We start from the raw sequence: 20,575 nt of genomic DNA, 5'->3' as shown, positions 1-20,575 counted from the left end.
AAGAAAACAAAGAAAAAAAAACATTTAGAAGTGAAATCGAAGGAAAAGGTAAGTGAACCAACAATGCACTAGCTTAACCACTTCAAAACCGCACACCGTCATATGACGTCCAAAAAGGGGATCTCTTATCCCGGGTGAATGTCATATGACGTCCTGTACTTTGTGCGGTGATATCTGAATGATGCCTGCACCTAGAGGCATCATTCAGATATCATTTTGTTCCGGCGCCGATCCTACGCACCGTAAGAATGATCATAGCCTCGGTTCCGCCGCTTGATCGTTCTTATAGGCGGCGGGAGGGGACATCACCCCCCCGCCACCATCCGGTGCTTCTCCGGGCTCTCCCGTGCCATTGGGGGCCCGGAGAGATGATCGCCGTGCGCCGGATGGGAGGCATAGAGGCATCTATGACCGTCGGAGGCTCGGGTGCGATGTGATGACGTCACGCCCGGGTACCCGTAAGTAAACAAACCGCAATTGCGGCTAGTAAGAATGAGATCTGTGAATTTTTTTCACAATCTCATTCTCTCCAGCCTGGAGGAGAGATGTGGGGTCTTATTGACCCCGCATCTCTCCTTAAAGAGGACCTGTCACACACTATTCCTATTACAAGGGATGTTTACATTCCTTGTAATAGGAATAAAAGCGATCGGAATTTTTTTTTTTTTTTAGTGTAAAAAATAAATAAATAAGTAAGATAAAAAATAAATAAAAATTAAATAAAAATGTAAACGCCCCTGTCCGCTCAGAAGCGAACGCACACGTAAGTCCCGCCCACGTATGTAAACGTTGTTTAAACCACACATGTGAGGTGTCGCCGCATGCGTTAGAGCAGGGATCCTCAAACTACGGCCCTCCAGCTGTTGAGGGACTACACATCCCATGAGGCATTGTAACACACTGACATTCACAGACATGACTAGGCATGATGGGAATTGTAGTTCCTGAACAACTGGAGGGCCGTAGTTTGAAGACCCATGCGTTAGAGCGTGTGCAACAATTCTAGCACTAGACCTCCTCTGTAACTCTAAACTGGTAACCTGTAAAAATTTTAATGCGTCGCCTATGGAGATTTTTAAGTAACAAAGTTTGGCGCCATTCCATAAGTGTGCGCAATTTTAAAGTATGACATGTTAGGTATCTATTTACTCGGCGTAACATCATCTTTCATATTTTACAAAAAAATTGGGCTAACTTTACTGTTTTGTTATTTTTTAATTCATGAAACCATTTTTTTTACAAAAAAAAGGTGTTTGAAAAATGATTGCGCAAATACCGTGCAAGATAAAAAGTTGCAATGACCGCCATTTTATTCCCGAGGGTGTCTGCTAAAAAAACATATATAATGTTTGGGGGTTCTGTGTAATTTTCCTAGCAAAAGAATAATGATTTGTACATGTAGGAGAGAAGTGCCAGAATAGGCCCGGTATGGAGGTGGGTATTAAAGTGGTTAAAGGAACCTATTTAGAAAATTAAAAACAAACCTTTACAACCTCTTTAAAGCTGTAAAAATGTGGTGTGAAGGGGTTAATTAGACAATAAATATGTAAACATAAATTGGACAAAAAGAGTTTCTGTGAAGCAAGGCAGAAGTTGTTATGGAAACTGCAAACATTCACAATATGATGCGGATGGCCAAGAGGGGAAGGCTCTGTAATTGTACTATTCTTATGACATGTTATCCTAATGAGACTGGGCATTAATAAAATAAAAAAAAATTCACAAATGAGATTAAGGTTCATAGTCTCAAGAAAAAAAAAAAGCCAGATGTGTGGGTAATTTAAAACAATCAATAAAGCCACCTATCATTTGAGGCCCCATGCTGACTTCATATCACTGGCTAGAATGAATAACAATGGGCTATTTAAAGAACTAAAGCATGAAAACAATTTAAACCTATGTAAGGGAATGATATGCTCTCTGCCAAGCTTGAATGTGCACAGCCATGATATTCTATTAGGTAGAGAGTTCACAGAAGTATGTACCGTAACGCAACTTCATGCAGTCACTTTTTTTTATGTGTTTTAGGGTCAATAAACTGTGAACTCTACTATAGAGTTAACAATTCATGTAATTTCCCTTTCTATTGGAACATCACGTTGCTGCCATTCTCATGTTATTGGACATATATAATATATCAGGCAACTTGAAGAATAATGCTTTTACTGGCTGTAGAAGTGGAAAGTGGAAAATATTGAAACTCAAGTGCAGAGATTTTGGCAGAAGAGGCTACAGGAGATAAATGAAGCTTGTTAGGGGTTCAACATTATTGCCGCATACACACGACCATTTTTCCTGGCGTTCAAAAACTCATAGTTTTTCACGACGTGATTCCTCTCCAGCCTGACTTGCATACACACGTTCGTGCAAAAAAAGTCCGACCAAAATGCGGTGACGTACAACATGTACCACGGGACTTTAAAGGGGAAGTTCCTTTCAAATGGCGCCACCCTTTGGGCTGCTTTTGCTGATCCTCATGTTAGTAAAAGTTTGGTGAGAGACGATTTGCGCTTTTCAGCCTTGTGCTTTTCAGTCCGTTACACCGTGACGAATGTGCTATCTCCATTACGAACGCTAGTTTTTACCAGAACGAGCGCTCCCGTCTCATACTTAATTTCTGAGCATGCAAGTTTTTTTCCCCTCGGAAAAGCATACACATGACCGTTTTTCGCGCCGAGAAAAAGACTGACGTGAAACTCGACGAGAAAAAAGAGAGCTGGTTTCATTTTTTTTGTGGACAGTTTTTTCGTAGAGAAAACTGCTAGGGTGCATACACACGACCAGTTTTGTCGACCAATAAAAAATGGCATTTTTCTCATCGTGAAAAACGGTCGTGAAGCTCCGCGACCGGGACCGCGGCACCCGCGGACCCGATTGCTGCTGGAGTCCCGCGATCGGTCCCCGGAGCTGAAGAACAGGGAGAGCCCTGTGTAAACACGGCTTCCCCATTCTTCACTGTGGCGGCATCATCGATCGTGTGATCCCTTTTATAGGGATACACAGGGCTTTTTTTCAGGGGGAACTTGGGGGAACTCAGTTCCACCACCTCTGGCTCAGACCCTTTGGTGCCTGCTCACCACAATCACTTGTAAACACAGAAGTCTGGTTTCTGTGTTTACAAGTGACAGCATTATAACCCCCTGAACTCTGCACTCTGTATGTAATGCAATTCTGGTATTCAATGCCCCTTTAAGACCCTTCTACTGTTTGTGAAATCTGAACGGGTTGTGGTTGAGTTCCTGCACCTATTTTCTGAGAAAAAAAGCTCTGGGGATACATAATCGATGATGTCACACCTACAGCCACACCCACCTACAGTTGTAAACACACATGAGGTCACACATAACCCCATCAGCGCCCCCCTGTGGTTAACTCCCAAACGGCAACTGTCATTTTCACAATAAACAATGCATTTTAAATGCATTTTTTGCTGTGAAAATGACAATGGTCCCAAAAATGTGTCAAAATTGTCCGAAGTGTCCGCCATAATGTCGCAGTCACGAAAAAAATCGCTGATCGCCGCCATAAGTAGTAAAACAAATATTGATAAAAATGCAATAAAACTATCCCATATTTTGTAAACGCTATAAATTTTGCGCAAAACAACCGATAAACGCTTATTGCGATTTTTTTACCAAAAATAGGTAGAATAATACATATCGGCCTAAACTGAGGAAAAAAATGTTTTTTTATATATTTTTGGGGGATATTTATTATAGCAACAAGTAAAAAATATTGCATTTTTTTCAAAATTGTTGCTCTATTTTTGTTTATAGCGCAAAAAATAAAAACAGCAGAGTTGATCAAATACCACCAAAAGAAAGCTCTATTTGTGGGGAAAAAAAGGATGCCAATTTTGTTTGGGAGCCACGTCGCACGACCGCGCAATTGTCTGTTAAAGCGACGCAGTGCCGAATCGCAAAACCTGGCCGGGTCCTTTAGCTGCATTTTGGTCCGGGTCTTAAGTGGTTAAACTGCAACTCAATTTATAACATTTGTATAATGTTTTTTTTTTCTGGATTTTTGGTTGATATTCTGTCTCTATCATTTCAAATTCACCTATGATAAGAATTATAGACCCTTCATTTCTTTGTAAGTGGACAAACTTTCAAAATCTGCAGGGGATCAAATAATTATTTTTTCCCACTGTACATGGTAAGCATCTCATGGGTTCATATAAACTGTCCAAGAAAATTAGGATATTTTCCCTATTTTTGAAAACTTACCATTATACCTGCTGGGCCTTTTAATCCTGGAATTCCATGTTCCCCCTAGCAAAACAAGCCAACATGGAAATTATGACACATGCTTTATAAATCTGTATATTGCCATGCTTTACATAGAGGTGGAAAAGTGGAAGTCAAGAGATATTCAAAAATAGAAGGGAGCACTCTTGCTTTTCGTTTACTGACGTATACTGTATTTTACTATTTATTATAGAACCTAGTTTATGCATTGACTTGCATTAGAATTTACATTTGTTGTTTCTTGATGCCTGGATGACAACATTTTTTAACTGTTCATTATATGTCACATTGTTAAGAATGGAATAATGTTTATTCAATAAAGTATAATGTCAGATTCCAGAAACATAAAAATAACTGTTATAACAGAGTTCTTCCCCATTTTCAAATAATTAAAAACATGTCAAATGGAACACTGTGTATATTTTAAGCCAAGGACAACTACATTTTCAGAGCAGAGCTTTTATCAGTTTGTAAGAATCAAACTGTATGAAGTATTTGTCTTGCAGCTTCCCAACATGTACATACAACTGATTGTTGAGTTTAGGGGCCACCGTCAGAGGGTGCTCTTTAAGTCCTGTGTTGATGGGTTTTGGGCTTGTGTTGCTGGCATCAGTTTGACTTCATGCAGATTTTGCATTCCCATAGACTGGTATGGAAATTCAAAGCACGTTGACTCAGGCCAATAGCAACAAGACAAGGGGACTGTATTGAGCTGAATCAGCACACTCTATTTCTTCTCCAAAAGTGACCTCTAAGTGAAGTGCAGGTTGACACAGGCCAATAGTGACAAGGGAGGGTTATTGTGTTGAGCTGAGTTAGCACCCCCTTTTTCTTCTCCAAAAAGTGACCTCTAAATGGAGTACATAAGCAGCACAGCTGGCTCTAACCACACGCCAATGAGCTGCAAGGCATTGTATGTCACACAAAGTTCACAGCAAGCCAGGTACCCCCTGTAATAATTGCATTCTTGAACCCTGCACTCTGTACCTAGCATACTCCTAAACCCTGCACTCTGTACATAATGCACTCCTAAACTATGCACTCTGTACAAAACACACTTCTGAACACTGCACTCTGTACTAGCGCACTTCTGAACCCTGCACTCTGTACATAATGCACTCCTAAACTATGCACTCTGTACAAAACACACTTCTGAACCCTGCACTCTGTACTAGCACACTTCTGAACCCTGCACTCTGTACATAATGCACTCCTAAACTATGCACTCTGTACAAAACACACTTCTGAACCCTGCACTCTGTACTAGCGCACTTCTGAACCCTGCACTCTGTACATAATGCACTCCTAAACTATGCACTCTGTACAAAACACACTTCTGAACACTGCACTCTGTACTAGCACACTTCTGAACCCTGCACTCTGTACATAATGCACTCCTAAACTATGCACTCTGTACAAAACACACTTCTGAACCCTGCACTCTGTACTAGCGCACTTCTTAACCCTGCACTCTGTACTAGCGTACTTCTGAACCCTGAACTATGTAAGTAGCACACTCCTGAACGCTGCACTCTGTAAGTAGCACACTCCTGGTATTTATTTCCCCTTTAAGATCCTCCCACTCTTAGTGCAATTTGGTGAAACCCACTATTTTCTGTAGTGTGCTCTTCTGTGGTGTGCACACCCTAATGCAATGCTGTGCACACCTATGTTGTATGTACAATGTAAGATACATTTATCCTGAGGGATCCAATTAATATTAATATCTGTTTTCTTCTACCACATCTGTTAGGATGAGCTCTTTAAAAGCTGTGAAAGTTACAGGAACAGTAAGACTGGTTTATCTCATTGAATAAGCCAAATGATAATCAGCTAGGTGTTTTATTGGTGTAAACTGTCAGAATGAGTGCAGGCGATATGCTTCTCACTGTCATGCAGGAACATTGACAACAAAAGAAGCGATTCTAAGGATATCGCCTCTTGCATTCTAAACACACACACACACACACACACACGCTACTTGTCATTTGTAATGTAGGGGGATTCATTCTTTCCACAGAACCATAACAGCAGCATTAGAATTGTAGAATGGATTTTCCAGCATGCAGATACCCTATATTTAAAGGCAGGGGCGGACTGACAACTCTTCGGGCCCCCGGGCAATAGAAGAGTATGGGGCCCCTCTGACTTACAGATGGCCACCACGCCAGGAGGTAGTGCAGAGGCGGGCAGCTAAAATCTTGGGATATTCACATTAAAAGCATGTCATTTTCGGACATATCAGGGACAGATCTAAAAAAAACACAGATTTTTACATACTGTCCCTGGTTTTACTGACCCTGGCAACCCGGATGGGGCCCCCTAGTGGCATGGGGCCCTCGGGCAGTGCCCGAGTGACTCAATGGTCAGTCCGCCCCTGTTTAAAGGGGTTGCAAAGGTTAGTTTTTTATTTTCTGAATAGGTTCCTTAAAAGTGGTTGTATACCCACTGACACAATTTTTTTATTATTTTTTCGACCCCTGTAAGGCAAACGGCATAATGAGCTAGTATGCACCGCATACTAGCTCATTATGAAATACTTACCTTAGACCAAAACGTCGGACACTCATCTGGTCTACCCCGAGGTAGCTGACACGTTGCCTCAGGGTGTCTTCCGGGTATCGCTGGTCCAGCGCTGTGAGTGACGGAGCCGCGATGTCGTCACTTCCGCACGCGAGAGACTTCTTTCCGGCAAGGTCCGGCGTCTGCCGGGCCTTAAGTCGAGAATCCCCTGTGCGCATGCGCCGATGCAGTCAGCGGCTCATTGCAAGGGGAATATCTCCTAAACCGTAAGGTCTAGGAGATATTTTTTTTACCCACAGGTAAGGTTTATTATAGGCTTACCTGTAGGAAAAAGTAAAAAAAAAAGAACCCGCAGACATGTAGTCCCAAGGGAGGGAGCGAGCACGCTGACTAACCCCCAGCCAGAACGGCTCGGATGATGGGGGCAAGCTTACTGAGGAGGAACAGGAAGTGAGAAATTCAGACAAAGAAAAAAAACATTTAGAAGGGAAATCGAAGGAAAAGGTAGGTGATCCAATAATGCACTAGCTTAAAGGAACCTATTCAGAAAATAAAAAACAAACCTTTACAACCCCTTTAATTCGTTTGTTGAATTTTCCAGAATTTCTAACAGAGTTTGATGCAGCCTCTTGCACAAAAAAGTTTGATGCAGCCTCATGTACAGAATGGGGCATCCCCATTATTGTCCTTATGGTTGCTGCACTGGAGGGTTCCTCATGATGTGATGTATTTACAACACTGCGACTAATCATATTATAGCAAAAGCAGATTCTCACATTTAGCATTGCTCATAAATATTTGTTTAAGTGCACTTTGGTCTGCTATAATATCTACATGGGAAAAATATGTAAGGAACTGATCTGATAAGAAGTTTTTTTTTTTATCAACAAAACTGGGGATTCACTTTAAGTAAGAGCAGCTTGTGTGAAACATGTTTGTCTGGCTCCATCTGGTGGTAAAGAACTATGCTTACACATACTGTGCTTGTTAAAGAAAATGCCTGTTTGAAGATGGGTTGAAATGCATTATTTTTAAGTGCCTGTTTTTAACTAAGAAACTAAAAACCTGGCAAGAGCATGATCATATATGTTACAGAAAGGACTCATTCATATATCTTCACCTCAAAATGCTTGTATCTTTATTGAATTTCTAAATATGAGATTTTAATGTTGACATTCAATCTAAAGGTTGTGTTATGCTGCCCTGCCCCCCCTCTCCCTCTCTTATAACTGAATTATTTTTATCTTTTTAACTTAAGCCATGTATTTGTGCTGTTAAACAGCACTTCCACATTTCTCTCCTAGGCAAGAACTACATTAGTTAATACAGCAGCAATGACAATCTCCTGCACATAGGTGTGATAGCCCAAGCCAAAAGTAGGGTGACCAGATATCCCCGGTTCCCGGGGACAGTCCCCGGACTGAGGACAATGTCCCTGGACCAAGTATGTTGCCGGTTTTGTCCCCGGATTGGATTTGAAAAGGGGCTGGGGCAATTTCAAAAGACATTGCAGAATTAAAAAATAAATAAATCTGAATTACACACCCCCGCTCTGCCACTAGCTTAGGGGTGTATTTTGTTCCATTATCTGTGGCCCTTTCTGATGATCATATGCTGGTCAGAGCAGAGGGAATATTTCTTCAGCTTCGGATGCATACCCATTCAGCTTTGCTCGCATGTTCTTCTGCCTTGGAGTCCCGGCCATCCACCTGCCTGCTTATCTCCTTGCCTTCCCTGGCGGAGTGATCTTCCTCCACTCTCCAAACAGTAGTAGCCGGGGGCCCGGAGAGTAAGACTTGACAGGCTGTGAGGCGGCCGGCAGCGTCGACGAGAAGAGAGTCGCTGATTGCTGCCATTACTAGTAAAAAAAAAAATATGTCCCCGGATTTCATTTAAAAAATCTGGTCACCTTACCAAAAGGGAACTCTGTAGTCTGAAATGGGTATAGCTTTAGAGCCTTGCTGCTCTCTAGGACTGGGGTTGTCCTCAGAACACTGTGGGAAATAGATGCGCCCTCTGTTTTTATCCATTTCCCACATTTTTTACTACCCTTGCATGTGTGGAAATGTGCCTTGGGGCTTTGGGTCCCAGGGGAGCCCTGTGGTACAGCTGAACATGCACCGATTTATATGACCATTTGCATGTGAGGGGTTTCTCTCATTTGCGCAAAAAGAGCCATCAGGGAAGTCTCAAACCTTCTCCATCTTTGCACATGTAGATGTGCCGATGGGCTCTGCCTGCACCTGAAGGCTAGGCAGAGCCCTGTCAGAACATGTGTGCACCATAATGGCGGTGAGAGGGAGGTAAATACACCTGAGAGGCTAAAGTTCTACTTTAAAGCATTTTAAGAAGTGTATTCTAAAACATGTTCCAGGTCGAAGGGTGAAGCCATGTGCATTAAAACAAATAAAAAATGTGTGCATTTTATATGCTTTAAAAATGCAGCACCATTCATCTTTCTGAAACTGCAGCCTGCAACAACTAATATGAAAATGCTTTGATGAAAACAGAACTTTTCTTTAATGTAAATGAGTACTCAATACACATAACGCATTGCAGTAGTGCAGTTACTACATGGTGAATCTATTTATGCAGCCCCCAGCCCCAATTAAACACATATCTGAGTCTCCTCTCAATCCTCCAATGTTTTGTCTGCAGCATCTCTTCTCCCCTCTTCCAGTATTTACAGTGATTTAGAGATTCTGATGACAATGGGAGCCATTGACCCCTGATGCTGTCAGTCAAATCCTGTGAGGAGGGAGCAGGGGGCACTCAGAGAAGAGCAGGAGTGGAGAGCGCTGGAGGGGGATGCCAGAAAAGGAGGTAATGGGGCTGCTCTGTGCAACATAATTGCAAAGAACAGGTAAGTGTAGCATCTTTTTTATATTAGGAAAACAAATTAAGTTCTGCAACCGCTTTATAAACTTTGACCCATAACAAGTATGCAGCAAGTCAGAGTGAAGTCAGACCTTCCAGTCTGAATACAAAAATGATTGAAGCCACTGGACTAATATGCATCCCAGGCAGGTATCACTTTTACAATGAAAGAGTGGCAATGGCAAGAACCATGTGGTCTAAGGTTTCTTTAAAGTTATACTAAAGGTTCCATTTTTTTATTTATTTTTAAATAATAAACATGTCATACTTACCTTACCTCCACTGTGCAATTCGTTTTGCACAGAGTGGCCCTGAACGCCGTCCTCTGGGGTCCCCCGGCGGCTATCTCGGCTCCTCCCTGCATCAGATAACCCATAGGAGAATCGCTCTCTCGGGAGGCTACCTTACGGGCCTGCGTCATTGGATTTGATTGACAGCAGGGGAGCCAATGGCTGCGCTGCTATCAAATCAAGAGCCAAGAACCCCCGGGCAGACAGACAGTGCGTCTTCGCTGTGGGACATTCTAGGGCTCAGGTAAGTAAAATGGGGGGGGGGGCTGCGGGGCCTGTGACTGCCAGAAGTTTTTTCACCTTAAAAGAGAGTTAATACTTAAAAAAATATTAAAAGTCAGCAGCTACAAATTTGCAGGTGCTGACTTTTAAAAATCGGACACACCTGTCCCAGGATTAAGCAATGCGGGGGAACGAAGCTTCACAGCCGGACATGCACTGCACATGCACAAGCCGCGCTGCGGACTGTGACTGGTCGAGCAATCAACTGGGACCTGTGACGTGTCCCAGATGATTGCCGAGAGGAAGTGGGGGAGAGGTGAACTTCCTTCCGGCACAGCGATGCCCCAGGGAGGAAGTGGGAGCCGGAAACCCCCCCCCCCAAAAAAAAATGACATGCCAAATGTGGCATGTCAGGGGGTCGCCTTCCCTTAAAGCGGAAGTTCCATTTTTGGGTGGAACTCTGCTTTAATGCATAATATGCATTAAAGTGAAAAAACAGGAGGGTTTACAACCACTTTAAGACATTCATACAAAACAGATTAGGACCAATTTATTTTTGGGCACATCATGTGATTTTCGTGTTTCAATGTGTGTGTATAGGCTGTAGTGAAAAGTCAACAAGTTATAAGCATAACATGTAAGCACAAGATACTACAGTATGTGCATGCTGCTGGTACACGCTTTGGGAACAGATGCACTTTTCATTTCAATCAAAAGCTTATTAAGCATAAAGAATAACTTACTCTGAGACCTGGGAAACCACGAGGACCTCTGGGACCAGGCTCACCCACAACTCCTTCACCCTGAAAAATCAAGTGTTATACAACTCAACCATGATTTATCATGGACCAAAATATGTTAAAGCGGTATTAAACCCAAAAGCAAACATTTATTACCGTGTATTGTAGTTTACCAATTTGTAGATTAGATTACTGCATTAGTTTCCTTTTTAGGCTTTCTTTTTTCTATTTTCATCTGTTGATCCAGCCAGTAAGTCAACAGAAAAGTTTTAGGGATGTTATAGGGATGAGATAGATCATTTAACACCGGCAGGGGTGCTTAAAATAAGCAGCTTTTATTTAAGTACCGTATATAAAACCTTTATCCCTAAAGGAAAAACAAATTATGAAGGATTAGCTGGAATTCAGCCGTTTGTTACTGTTATTAAATCTGTGAGGACTTCTGAACCCCCCCCCCCAGACTAACAATGCCGCTATTCAAATCTTCCCCCTGTGGCCATTCATCCAGAGTGGTGTCTGTACAGGTGTATAATACAGAAGGTGTGTTACTGGCCAGATCACCAGGTACAAAGGAAAAAAAGCCAAAAAAAACAATACTAATACAGCTACTATTTGTAATTATTGGTAAGCTTTGTATATTCAATTTTACAGCTTTAAAGTTAAAATGGTGATTGTGACATCATCCACTCATCTTTCCATTATGGTCAATCAAAGAAAGCCTTATACTCATTCATAACAAATGCAAAGCTTCCCTGGCTGAAAAACACTTATTCTGACTCACTTTTGTTCATACAGCAGACAGGAAGTCACTTGTACTGCTACAAAACACAACTCTGCATAATGTATGTAGCTGATACCACTACACTATAATCAGTGGCAGTGCGTCCATAAAGGGGCACCGGTGCCGCCCCCTCTCTCCAGCCACCCCTATGACCAATAGGATAGATTCATGCATTGCATGAATCTATCCACGTCTGCCGCTGCCACCCCCTACAGCAGCGGGGGTGTTTTTAAAGCACCTGATTAAAGCCATAGGCTTTTACAGGCTTCAAAATAGGTGAACTGCGAGTGCCATGCTTGGCGCTCGCAGTTCACCCAGGTGTGTTAGAAAAGCAAATTAATATTTGCTTTCCTAACACTGAACTGCTTCTCCACCAATCAGGTGCTCGGGTCTGTTACCCGTCAAATGATTGGTTGAAATGACAGGCACCGCTATTGGATGCCTATCAGGAGGAGAGGACAGCAAGAGATGCATGGAGGACCCTGCTCGTCGCCGACACCCACTGCCCCACCAAGACAGAATAAGTGCTTGGCTGATGGCGAGCGGGCGGAGGGTGACAGTGGCTGCATTTAATGGGCACACTGGCAGCATTTGATGGGCATACTAGCAGCATTTGATGGGCAAACTAGCAGCATTTGATGGCACAGTGGCGGCATTTGATGGCACAGTGGCGGCATTTGATGGCACACTGGCAGCATTTGATGGGCGCAGTGGCTGCATTTGATGGACACAGGGGCTTCGTTTAATGGGCACATGGGCTGCGTTTGATGGGCACAGTGGCTGCATATGATGGGCACAGTAAAGGCTGCAATTGATGTTATTTTTTCAGAATTTATCAGTTTGTTTGCGCCCCCCCAAAAATTTTGAGCACCGGCCGCCACTGAGTATGATACAAAATAATCACAGAAGCTGAATTGCTTAGTAATGCAAATAGTTTGTTTGGGTCAGCTTGACCTAAAAGCTGGGCATGATTGGAAAATTTGACTTCCGTTATAACTTTCGATTTTGATTGGGATTCACTTTAATGGTATTTTTCTTGGACTTCATTCAAGTCCGTCAATATTATAGCAATTATTTAATTTAGGAGAATTTTTTTTTCAGGATGGTATCTAACACTCCAAGAATTACAACACAAATTTATCCACATGGGACTTTTTAGGCACCAGTACATTTTACTATTTGAGAAAAACATAAGTGTATTTCTCCTTCCTAAGGCTGGATTCACACGTTTGCAGTTTTAGTGCTTTTTGCATTTTTCAGATTTGCACTACAGAACGCAATCTATAGGAAACCAAGTTAAATGGACTGTAGTGCAAATCTGCAAATATTACTAAAACTGCATAGGTGTGAATCCAGCCTCAAATCCTTTTTTTAACAGATTTACGTGGTCACAGCAGTGTTACACATTTAAACAAAAATAAATTATTACTTCCCCTCTATCTCTTAATCCCTCCTGCATGGTATACGCTTCAGATTTATAAAAGAATGCCCCAAGATCTTCAATGTACACAGTAGGGGAATAAAGATGATTCTCAATGTTTTCATTGAGTATGATTCCAATTTCTTCAATAGATTACCAGGGTAACTGGTCACGTGTACCCCGTAGCCAATAGACATTGTCTATTGGCTACGGGGTACACGTGACCAGTTGGCCGCGTCCCCCGTTGTTAGGACAACGCGGCACCCTGACGATAGCTCATGCTCATTCGTCATCCTCCGGCAGGACGATTGGACACAAGAGAAGCGCAGCATGATTGGTTGCGCTCATCGCTGCTGGAGTGACGAGTGAGACGCTACACACAGCTCCCGCCCATAGAAACGGCGATGCTCTCACCCCATTGGACGCGGTATCACACGTGACCGGGTGACGTTCTCGCTGTCAGATAGTGCGATACACACACGCAAGGGGCGGTGTGTTAATCGTCACTCTCTGATTTGATTCGCTGCTTGTAACCCTGAGCATATAAAAAAGAGGGGAATGTGGGATTCGGCCATACCCATGAATAAGACAGGAAGTTGAAACATGTCGGGGCGTGGCCTAATCCATGTTTAAAAAAAGTTCCAAGTTACATCTAGGACAGTTTGCAGCCATCTCTTAGCTGGTTTGAACTATCGAGTTAAGGAGTTATCGTTTGAAGTGGTGTGCTGTGCCAAGGATTGTGGTGAGATCATCCAGTTAATCGAGGGTCCGCCGTGACCACTGTTATCTGCAGTTAAGGAGTTTGAAGTGTGCAGTGATCTGTTATTACACAAAGCTGTTCTTGTGATTTCGTTTTGTGAGTGCAACTTTTGAAGGTTCATTTGAGTGTTTTAATAAACTGGTCTTACGTTTTTACATAATTGTACACTTTTTTCTTTTTTGCATTATCATTTGGAATATCCTCGAATTTGACACTGGGATTTATATTGGTGACACCTTGGAGATACTCTTACTACAAGCTCGTTAGCCAAACACGAGAGTGGGAGGCATAATATTGTGGTGAGTGTCCACTGTGAGGGGGGATTGGAGCACTGAACACTGAGGTGTGGTGGAAGTCCTGGAAGAGTGGATCAACTATTTTGAAGTCACATGAACTTTCCTCTTAAATACTTCACGTTTTTTTGTAACATCACGGACTTTTTTTCACTTATTTGCATGTTTACAAATTTATGAGTTTATTCACTTATAATTGTGATATCACATTGTACACTTGTATATATATTTAGATTTGAATATTTATTTATTCTCACAGCGCTGTGGTTTTATATTGGCACTTGATGTACATAATATATTCCTTTATTTCACATACTATTTATTTTAAACAGCAGCTAGGCGCTTTAACTTCTTTCCATTTGGCGCAGTAGTGGGTTATCAGTCGGGCGCAGTTTTTGATACCCCAATCATCACATAAGTTTGGAAATTATACAGGAAACCAGTTAATTTTTTCTTTCATTTGTTTTCCACATTAGATTGTTATTGCTTTTATAAGATTTATTTTCTATAAGTATTTTAGACATTACGTACTGTACATGCTTACCTTCTCACCCTTTATACCTGGCGGCCCTTGCATTCCCTGAAAACATAAATATATATGATATAAGACTAATGTAACATCCCCTTTGATCCCTCACATTTTTAAATTTTCATATCACATATAGACTACTACTGTAATTTAGCTGTATCTTAATGAACAACTAGCAAGATAAGGAACATGAGAAAACTGGAGAATATTTTAAGTGAATGAGATACTATACCAAACGTGCAGGTCCAAGAACATTTTGGCAATAGTGTGCATGATACACTTTGGGCAGGGAGACTACATTTTAAAAAGAAATACTGTAGAAAGTATGTTACTTATGGGAATACTATTTCTGGTGACAAGAGAAAACTACTGTATATATGCGAATATAAGCCGAGTTTTTCAGCACATTTTTTTGTGCTGAAAATGCCCTCCTCGGCTTATACTGGAGTCAACTTTTTGCGCCTGATCTCCCGGACTTTGGGGACCTGGTACTGGCCAGCTGGCACACATGTAGCCCCCTCTTCCTCTACAAGTGTGCAAAGTTTGTTGGCCAGGGAGCACGGATTTTTCAAAACCGGGCACCCTTTCCATAGACTCCCATGTTAAACAGTAATTTCTTCGGTGACTTTGGGGACCCAGTACTGGCCGGTCGTACAGCACACATGTAGCCCCATTCCTCCTCTATAAGTGTGTAAAGTTTGTTGTCTGGGGGACCTACAGCTGGGGAGCAACGGTTTTTCAAAGCCAGGCACCCCTTCCATTGACTTTCATGTTAAACATCAGTCTAGTCATGGACACAGTGAGGCATGGACACAGTGAGGCATGGACACAGTGAGGCAAAGTGAGGTACAGTGAGGCATGCATATGGACACCCTAGGCCAGGCTTTCTCAACTCCAGTCCTCAAGGCGCCCCAACAGGTCATGTTTTCAGGCTTTCCATTATTTTGCACAGGTGATTTGACCAGTTTCACTGCCTTAGCAATTACCACAACCGTTTCATCTGAGGGAAATCCTGAAAACATGACCTGTTAGGGTGCCTTGAGGACTGGGGGTGAGAAACACTGCCCTAGGCTTATACTCTAGTCAATTCGTTTTCCCATTTTTTTGTGGTTAAATTAGGTGACTCGGCTTATATTCTGGTCAGCTTATACTCAAGTATATACGGTATATGGGTGAAAAGGAGAGTTTAACTGCTTGCCAACCAGCGCATGACTATATGCATCGACAGCATGGCACGGACAGGCAAAAGGACATATATAAATCCCCTTTAAGAAGCCAGCATTGTGGGCGCTCGCCTTCCCGGGAGCTCCGTGACTCCGACCATGGACTCGATGTCCGTTCGAGTCACGGTGAGGAGGAAGGGGGAAATGCTTATGTAAACAAGCATTTCCCCAGTCTTCCTAGTGACAGGACAGTGTACACAGCTTCCTGTAATCGGAAGCTGTGATCACTGTAGTGTCACACACAGCCCAGCCCCCCAACAGTTAGAACACATCCTTAGGCACACTTAACCACTTTAGCGTCACCTAGTGGTTAACCCCTTTACTGCCAGTGTAATTTTCACAGTAATCAGTGCATTTTTATAGCACTGATCGCTGTACAAATGACAATGGTCCCAAAAATGTGTCAAAAGTGTCCGATGTGTCCGCCATAATGTCGCAGTCACAATAAAAATTGCTGATTGCTGCCATTACTAGAAAAACAAAATATTAATAAAAATGCCATAAAACTATCCCCTATTTTGTAGGCGCTATAACTTTTGCGCAAACCGATCGATAAACGCTTATTGCAATTTTTTATCAAAAATATTTCGAAGAATACGTTTCGGCCTAAACTAAGGAAAACAAATGTTTTTTTATATATTTTTTGGGGATATTTATTATAGCAAAAAGTAAAAAATATTGTTTTTTTTCAAAATTGTCGCTCTATTTTTGTTTATAGCGCAAAAAATAAAAACCGCAGAGGTGATAAAATACCACCTAAAGAAAGCTCTATTTGTGGGAAAAAAAGGATGTAAATTTTGCTTAGGAGACACGTCGCAATTGTCAGTTAAAGTGACACAGTGCCCAATCGCAAAAAGTGGCCCGGTCAAATGGTCCGGGGCTTAAGTAAATGGCACAAAGGAAAAACACTAAAATTCCTAAGAGTAGTGATGCTGTATTGCCGAATTATCAGGATAATTAAAAATATGCAACAAATTCAAGTTAGCAAAAATGAAGCTGAAAAACAATTAGATAATAAAATGTAATTGAATTTCAATCTCTATCCATTTCTTGTCAACAAAGAGCTAGTCTTTTCCCATGCTTTAATCCAGAAATGAGAGCTGGATTTGGGGATTGGGTTCTCTTCTGAACATATTGACAAAGTTTATTATACCCACAAATCCTCAATAAGTAATACCAGACATCAGGTTATAAACTGCTCAAACAGTGGTTTAAAGGTCCCTCTGTCCTATACCATATGCTCCCCTCAGTCCCCAACAAGTGTTGGCGATATAAGAATATAAATGGCACAATATCTAATTTTCTGGGACTGCCCTAAAGTCCAACTGTTGAGGTAATTCTATTAGGCCTCATGCACACTGGACGTTTTGCTAACTCGACTCCTTTCCACCTGGCAACAGCCCCGGACCAGAGCTCTTTTTGCGATTCGGCACTGCGTCGCTTTAACTGACAATTGCGCGGTCATGCGACGTGGCTCCCAAACAAAATTGACTTCCCTTTTCCCCCACAAATAGAGCTTTCTTCTGGTGGTATTTGATCACCTCTGGGGTTTTTATTTTTTGCGCTATAAATAAAAAAAGATCGACAATTTTGAAAAAAAAAGCAATATTTTTTACTTTTTGCTATAGTAAATATCCCCCAAAAATATATAAAACAAATGTTTTCCTCAGTTTAGGCCGATACGTATTCTTCTACATGTTTTTGGTAAAAAAAAAATCACAATAAGCTTTTCTTGATTGGTTTGCGCAAAAGTTAATAGCGTCTACAAAATAGGGGTTTTATGGCATTTTTATAAAAAAAAAATTTATACTAGTAATGGCAGTGATCAGTGATTTTTATCGTGACAGTGACATTATGGCGGACACATCGGACACTTTTGGCGCTATTTTAGGACCATTCACATTTACACAGCGATCAGTGCTATAAATATGCACATATTACTGTGTAAATGTGACTGGCAGTGGAGGGGTTAACCAGGAGGGGGCAATGAAGGGGTTAAGTGTGTCCTAGGGAAGTTTTCTAAGTGTGTGGGGGGCGTGGCTACGTGTGACATGACACTGATCACCGCTCCCGATTACAGGGAGCGTGATCAGTGTCCTATCACTAGGAAGAATTTGGGAAATGCTTGTTTACATTAGCACTTCCCCGTTCTTCCTCTCAGTGAGACGATCACGGGTATCACACTCACGGAGCTTGCGGCGCGCGCGCCCATAATGTCGCATTTAAAGGCGACGTACAGGTACGTTGATCTGCCTGTACGTGCCATTCTGCCGACGTATATCGGCGTGAGCCGGTCGGCAAGCGGTTAAAATTATCCGATCGTGTGTACACAAGTTCGTCGGACAAAACTCCAAAGTACAAACACGCATGCTCAAAAGCAATGCTCACCATAACACAACATTAGCAGAAATTGCACAAAGCGTGGCGCTAAAGAGCTGAAAAACCACATAGTTTTGTGTTTGTTGACCAACAATTCTTTGCCGTTTGTATGCAATACAAGTTCACGGCCAACGCCCTTTGGACAAAAGTCCTACGCTTTGTCTGATGAAAATCCGATCGTGTGTATGAGGCTTTAGAGGAAGGTGTCTGATATAAATGGACCTCTAAAAGATAGCTTGGGAAATATATTAATAGAGCAAGAGCTGAGCTCCAAAATACATAGTTTTCATCTGGATTCATAAACGAACGGCTAACATTAGCTAACTAAAAGGTTTTCAATACCTCCCACAAAATGTTTATGGCCTAGCACAGACATGCAGGTACACCCAACTTAAAGCGGGGGTTCACCCTGTTAAAAAAAAAAAAAATGTTTTTTTTTATTAGACCATTACATTCGGCATCGTAGCACGAGCTACGGTATGCCGGTCTTACATTTTTTATCCCCGTACTCACTGTGCTATGGATCATTGAAGATTCCGGGGAATGGGCGTTCCTATGGAGAGAGAAGGTGATTGACGGCCGGCCCTGGCACGTCACGCTTCTCCGGAAATAGCCGAAATAGGCTTGGCTATTCACGGCGCCTGCGCATATCCTGTGCGCAGGCGCCGTGAAGAGCCGAGACCTACTCCGGCTGTCTTCGGGGAGCGTGACGTGCCAGAGCCGGCCGTCAATCATCCTCCCTCTCCATAGGCACGCCCATTCCCCGCGGGAGTCGGATTCTTCAATGATCGATAGCACAGTGAGTACGGGGATTAAAAATTTAAGACCGGCATACCGTAGCTCGCGCTACGATGCCGAATGTAATGGTATAATGATGTGAAGGAGGGTGAACCACCGCTTTAAAGGATTTGTAAAGGGAAAATTTTTTTTTTTTATCTTAATGCATTCTATGCATTAAGATAAAAAACCTTCTGTGTGTAGCAACCCTCCCAGCACCCCCCTAATTACCTACCTGAGCTCCTTCTCTCTCCAGCGATGTCCATGATCGCCTCAGCCATCCAGGACACTCCTCCTGATTGGCTGAGACAGAGCAGCAGTGCCATTGGCTCTCACGGCTGGGAGTCTGCTAATAGACTTTTTTTTTTAAAAGACATATTGGATAAAAATATTTATCCAAGACCAATTAATGTCAAATGACAGCTGAAAAAATACCTTGATGAGTATAAAAATTGAGATAATGAGGTTGATTTACTAAAGACAAATAGGCTGTTAACTTTACAATGGAATTTCCCCTAGAGCGTAGTAAATGTGGCAAAATATCACATTGCAAGGAATACCCAATCTCTTGCAATGAAAATAAAACAGCATGCTTTCTAGCACATGATTGGATGATGGAAGTCAGCAGAGCTTCACCTCATTTATTAAGCTCTGGGGAGAATACCCTTGCAAATTAAGCTGTCAGTTTGTCATTAGTAAATTAACCCCACTGTCATGGTGCAAGTCCCTTGTCAGTTACCATCTAGAAAATGGACTCCAGTTTTAGGCACCACTTAAAAACATTAGTATATTGTACAGGGTCCAAAAGTGAGCAACTATATTAATTAAAGGACTTAAAAATCATATGTACTGTGTAAGATTACAAAAGCTGTGTATGTTAAGTTTGAAAAAGATATCTTAATGACAACAAAATGAACATGCAAAGTATATAGGGCCAGATTCACAAAAGAGATACGACGGCGTATCTCTGAGATACGATTGTCGTAACTATGCGCCTGATTCATAGAATCAGGTTACGCATAGATAGCCCTAAGATCCGACAGGTGTAACTGTGTTACACCGTCGGATCTTAGGCTGCAATTCTAGGCCGGCCGCTAGGTGGCGATTCCATTGCGGTCAGCGATGAATATGCAAATGACTAGTTACGCCGATTCACGAACGTCCGCTTTGCCCGTCGATCTAAATTTACGTAGTTTCCGTAGAGATGTGTCGCGTAAAACTAAGCATGCCCTCTAGGTGGTGTAACCAATGTTAAGTATGGCCGTCGTTCCCGCGTCAAAATTTTAAATTTCACGTCGTTTGCATAAGTCGTCCGTGAATGGCGCTGGACGCCATTTATGTTAATGTCGAAACCTTGCGACGTCATTTAGCGCAATGCACGTCGGGTAATTTTACGGACGGAGCATGCGCAGTACGTTAGGCGCGGGAACGCGCCTAATTTAAATGGGGCCCGCCCCATTTGAATCAGGCGGGCTTGCGCCAAGCGGATTTACGCTACGCCGCCGCAAGTTTAC

The 20,575-nt window shown here is 42.3% G+C and overlaps 1 protein-coding gene across 7 annotated transcripts in view; it reads right to left on the bottom strand.

The window, feature by feature from the left end:
* The window catches only part of LOC120931668 (collagen alpha-1(VII) chain-like), a 495,674-nt gene that overhangs the window by 171,869 nt on the left and 303,230 nt on the right, over positions 1-20,575 (bottom strand). For all 7 annotated transcript variants that reach the window (XM_040343324.1, XM_040343325.1, XM_040343318.1 and 4 more), the window contains 3 exons: positions 14,698-14,733; positions 10,903-10,962; positions 4,227-4,271 (listed from right to left, as the gene is read on the bottom strand). In XM_040343324.1, coding sequence (XP_040199258.1) covers positions 4,227-4,271; positions 10,903-10,962; positions 14,698-14,733 — 141 coding nt within the window. The remainder of the gene's footprint in view (positions 1-4,226; positions 4,272-10,902; positions 10,963-14,697; positions 14,734-20,575) is intronic.

The sequence above is a fragment of the Rana temporaria genome, chromosome 3, assembly GCF_905171775.1.
Source record: "Rana temporaria chromosome 3, aRanTem1.1, whole genome shotgun sequence".
Taxonomy (NCBI): domain Eukaryota; kingdom Metazoa; phylum Chordata; class Amphibia; order Anura; family Ranidae; genus Rana; species Rana temporaria.
This window is presented reverse-complemented; position numbering and strand designations above follow the sequence as displayed.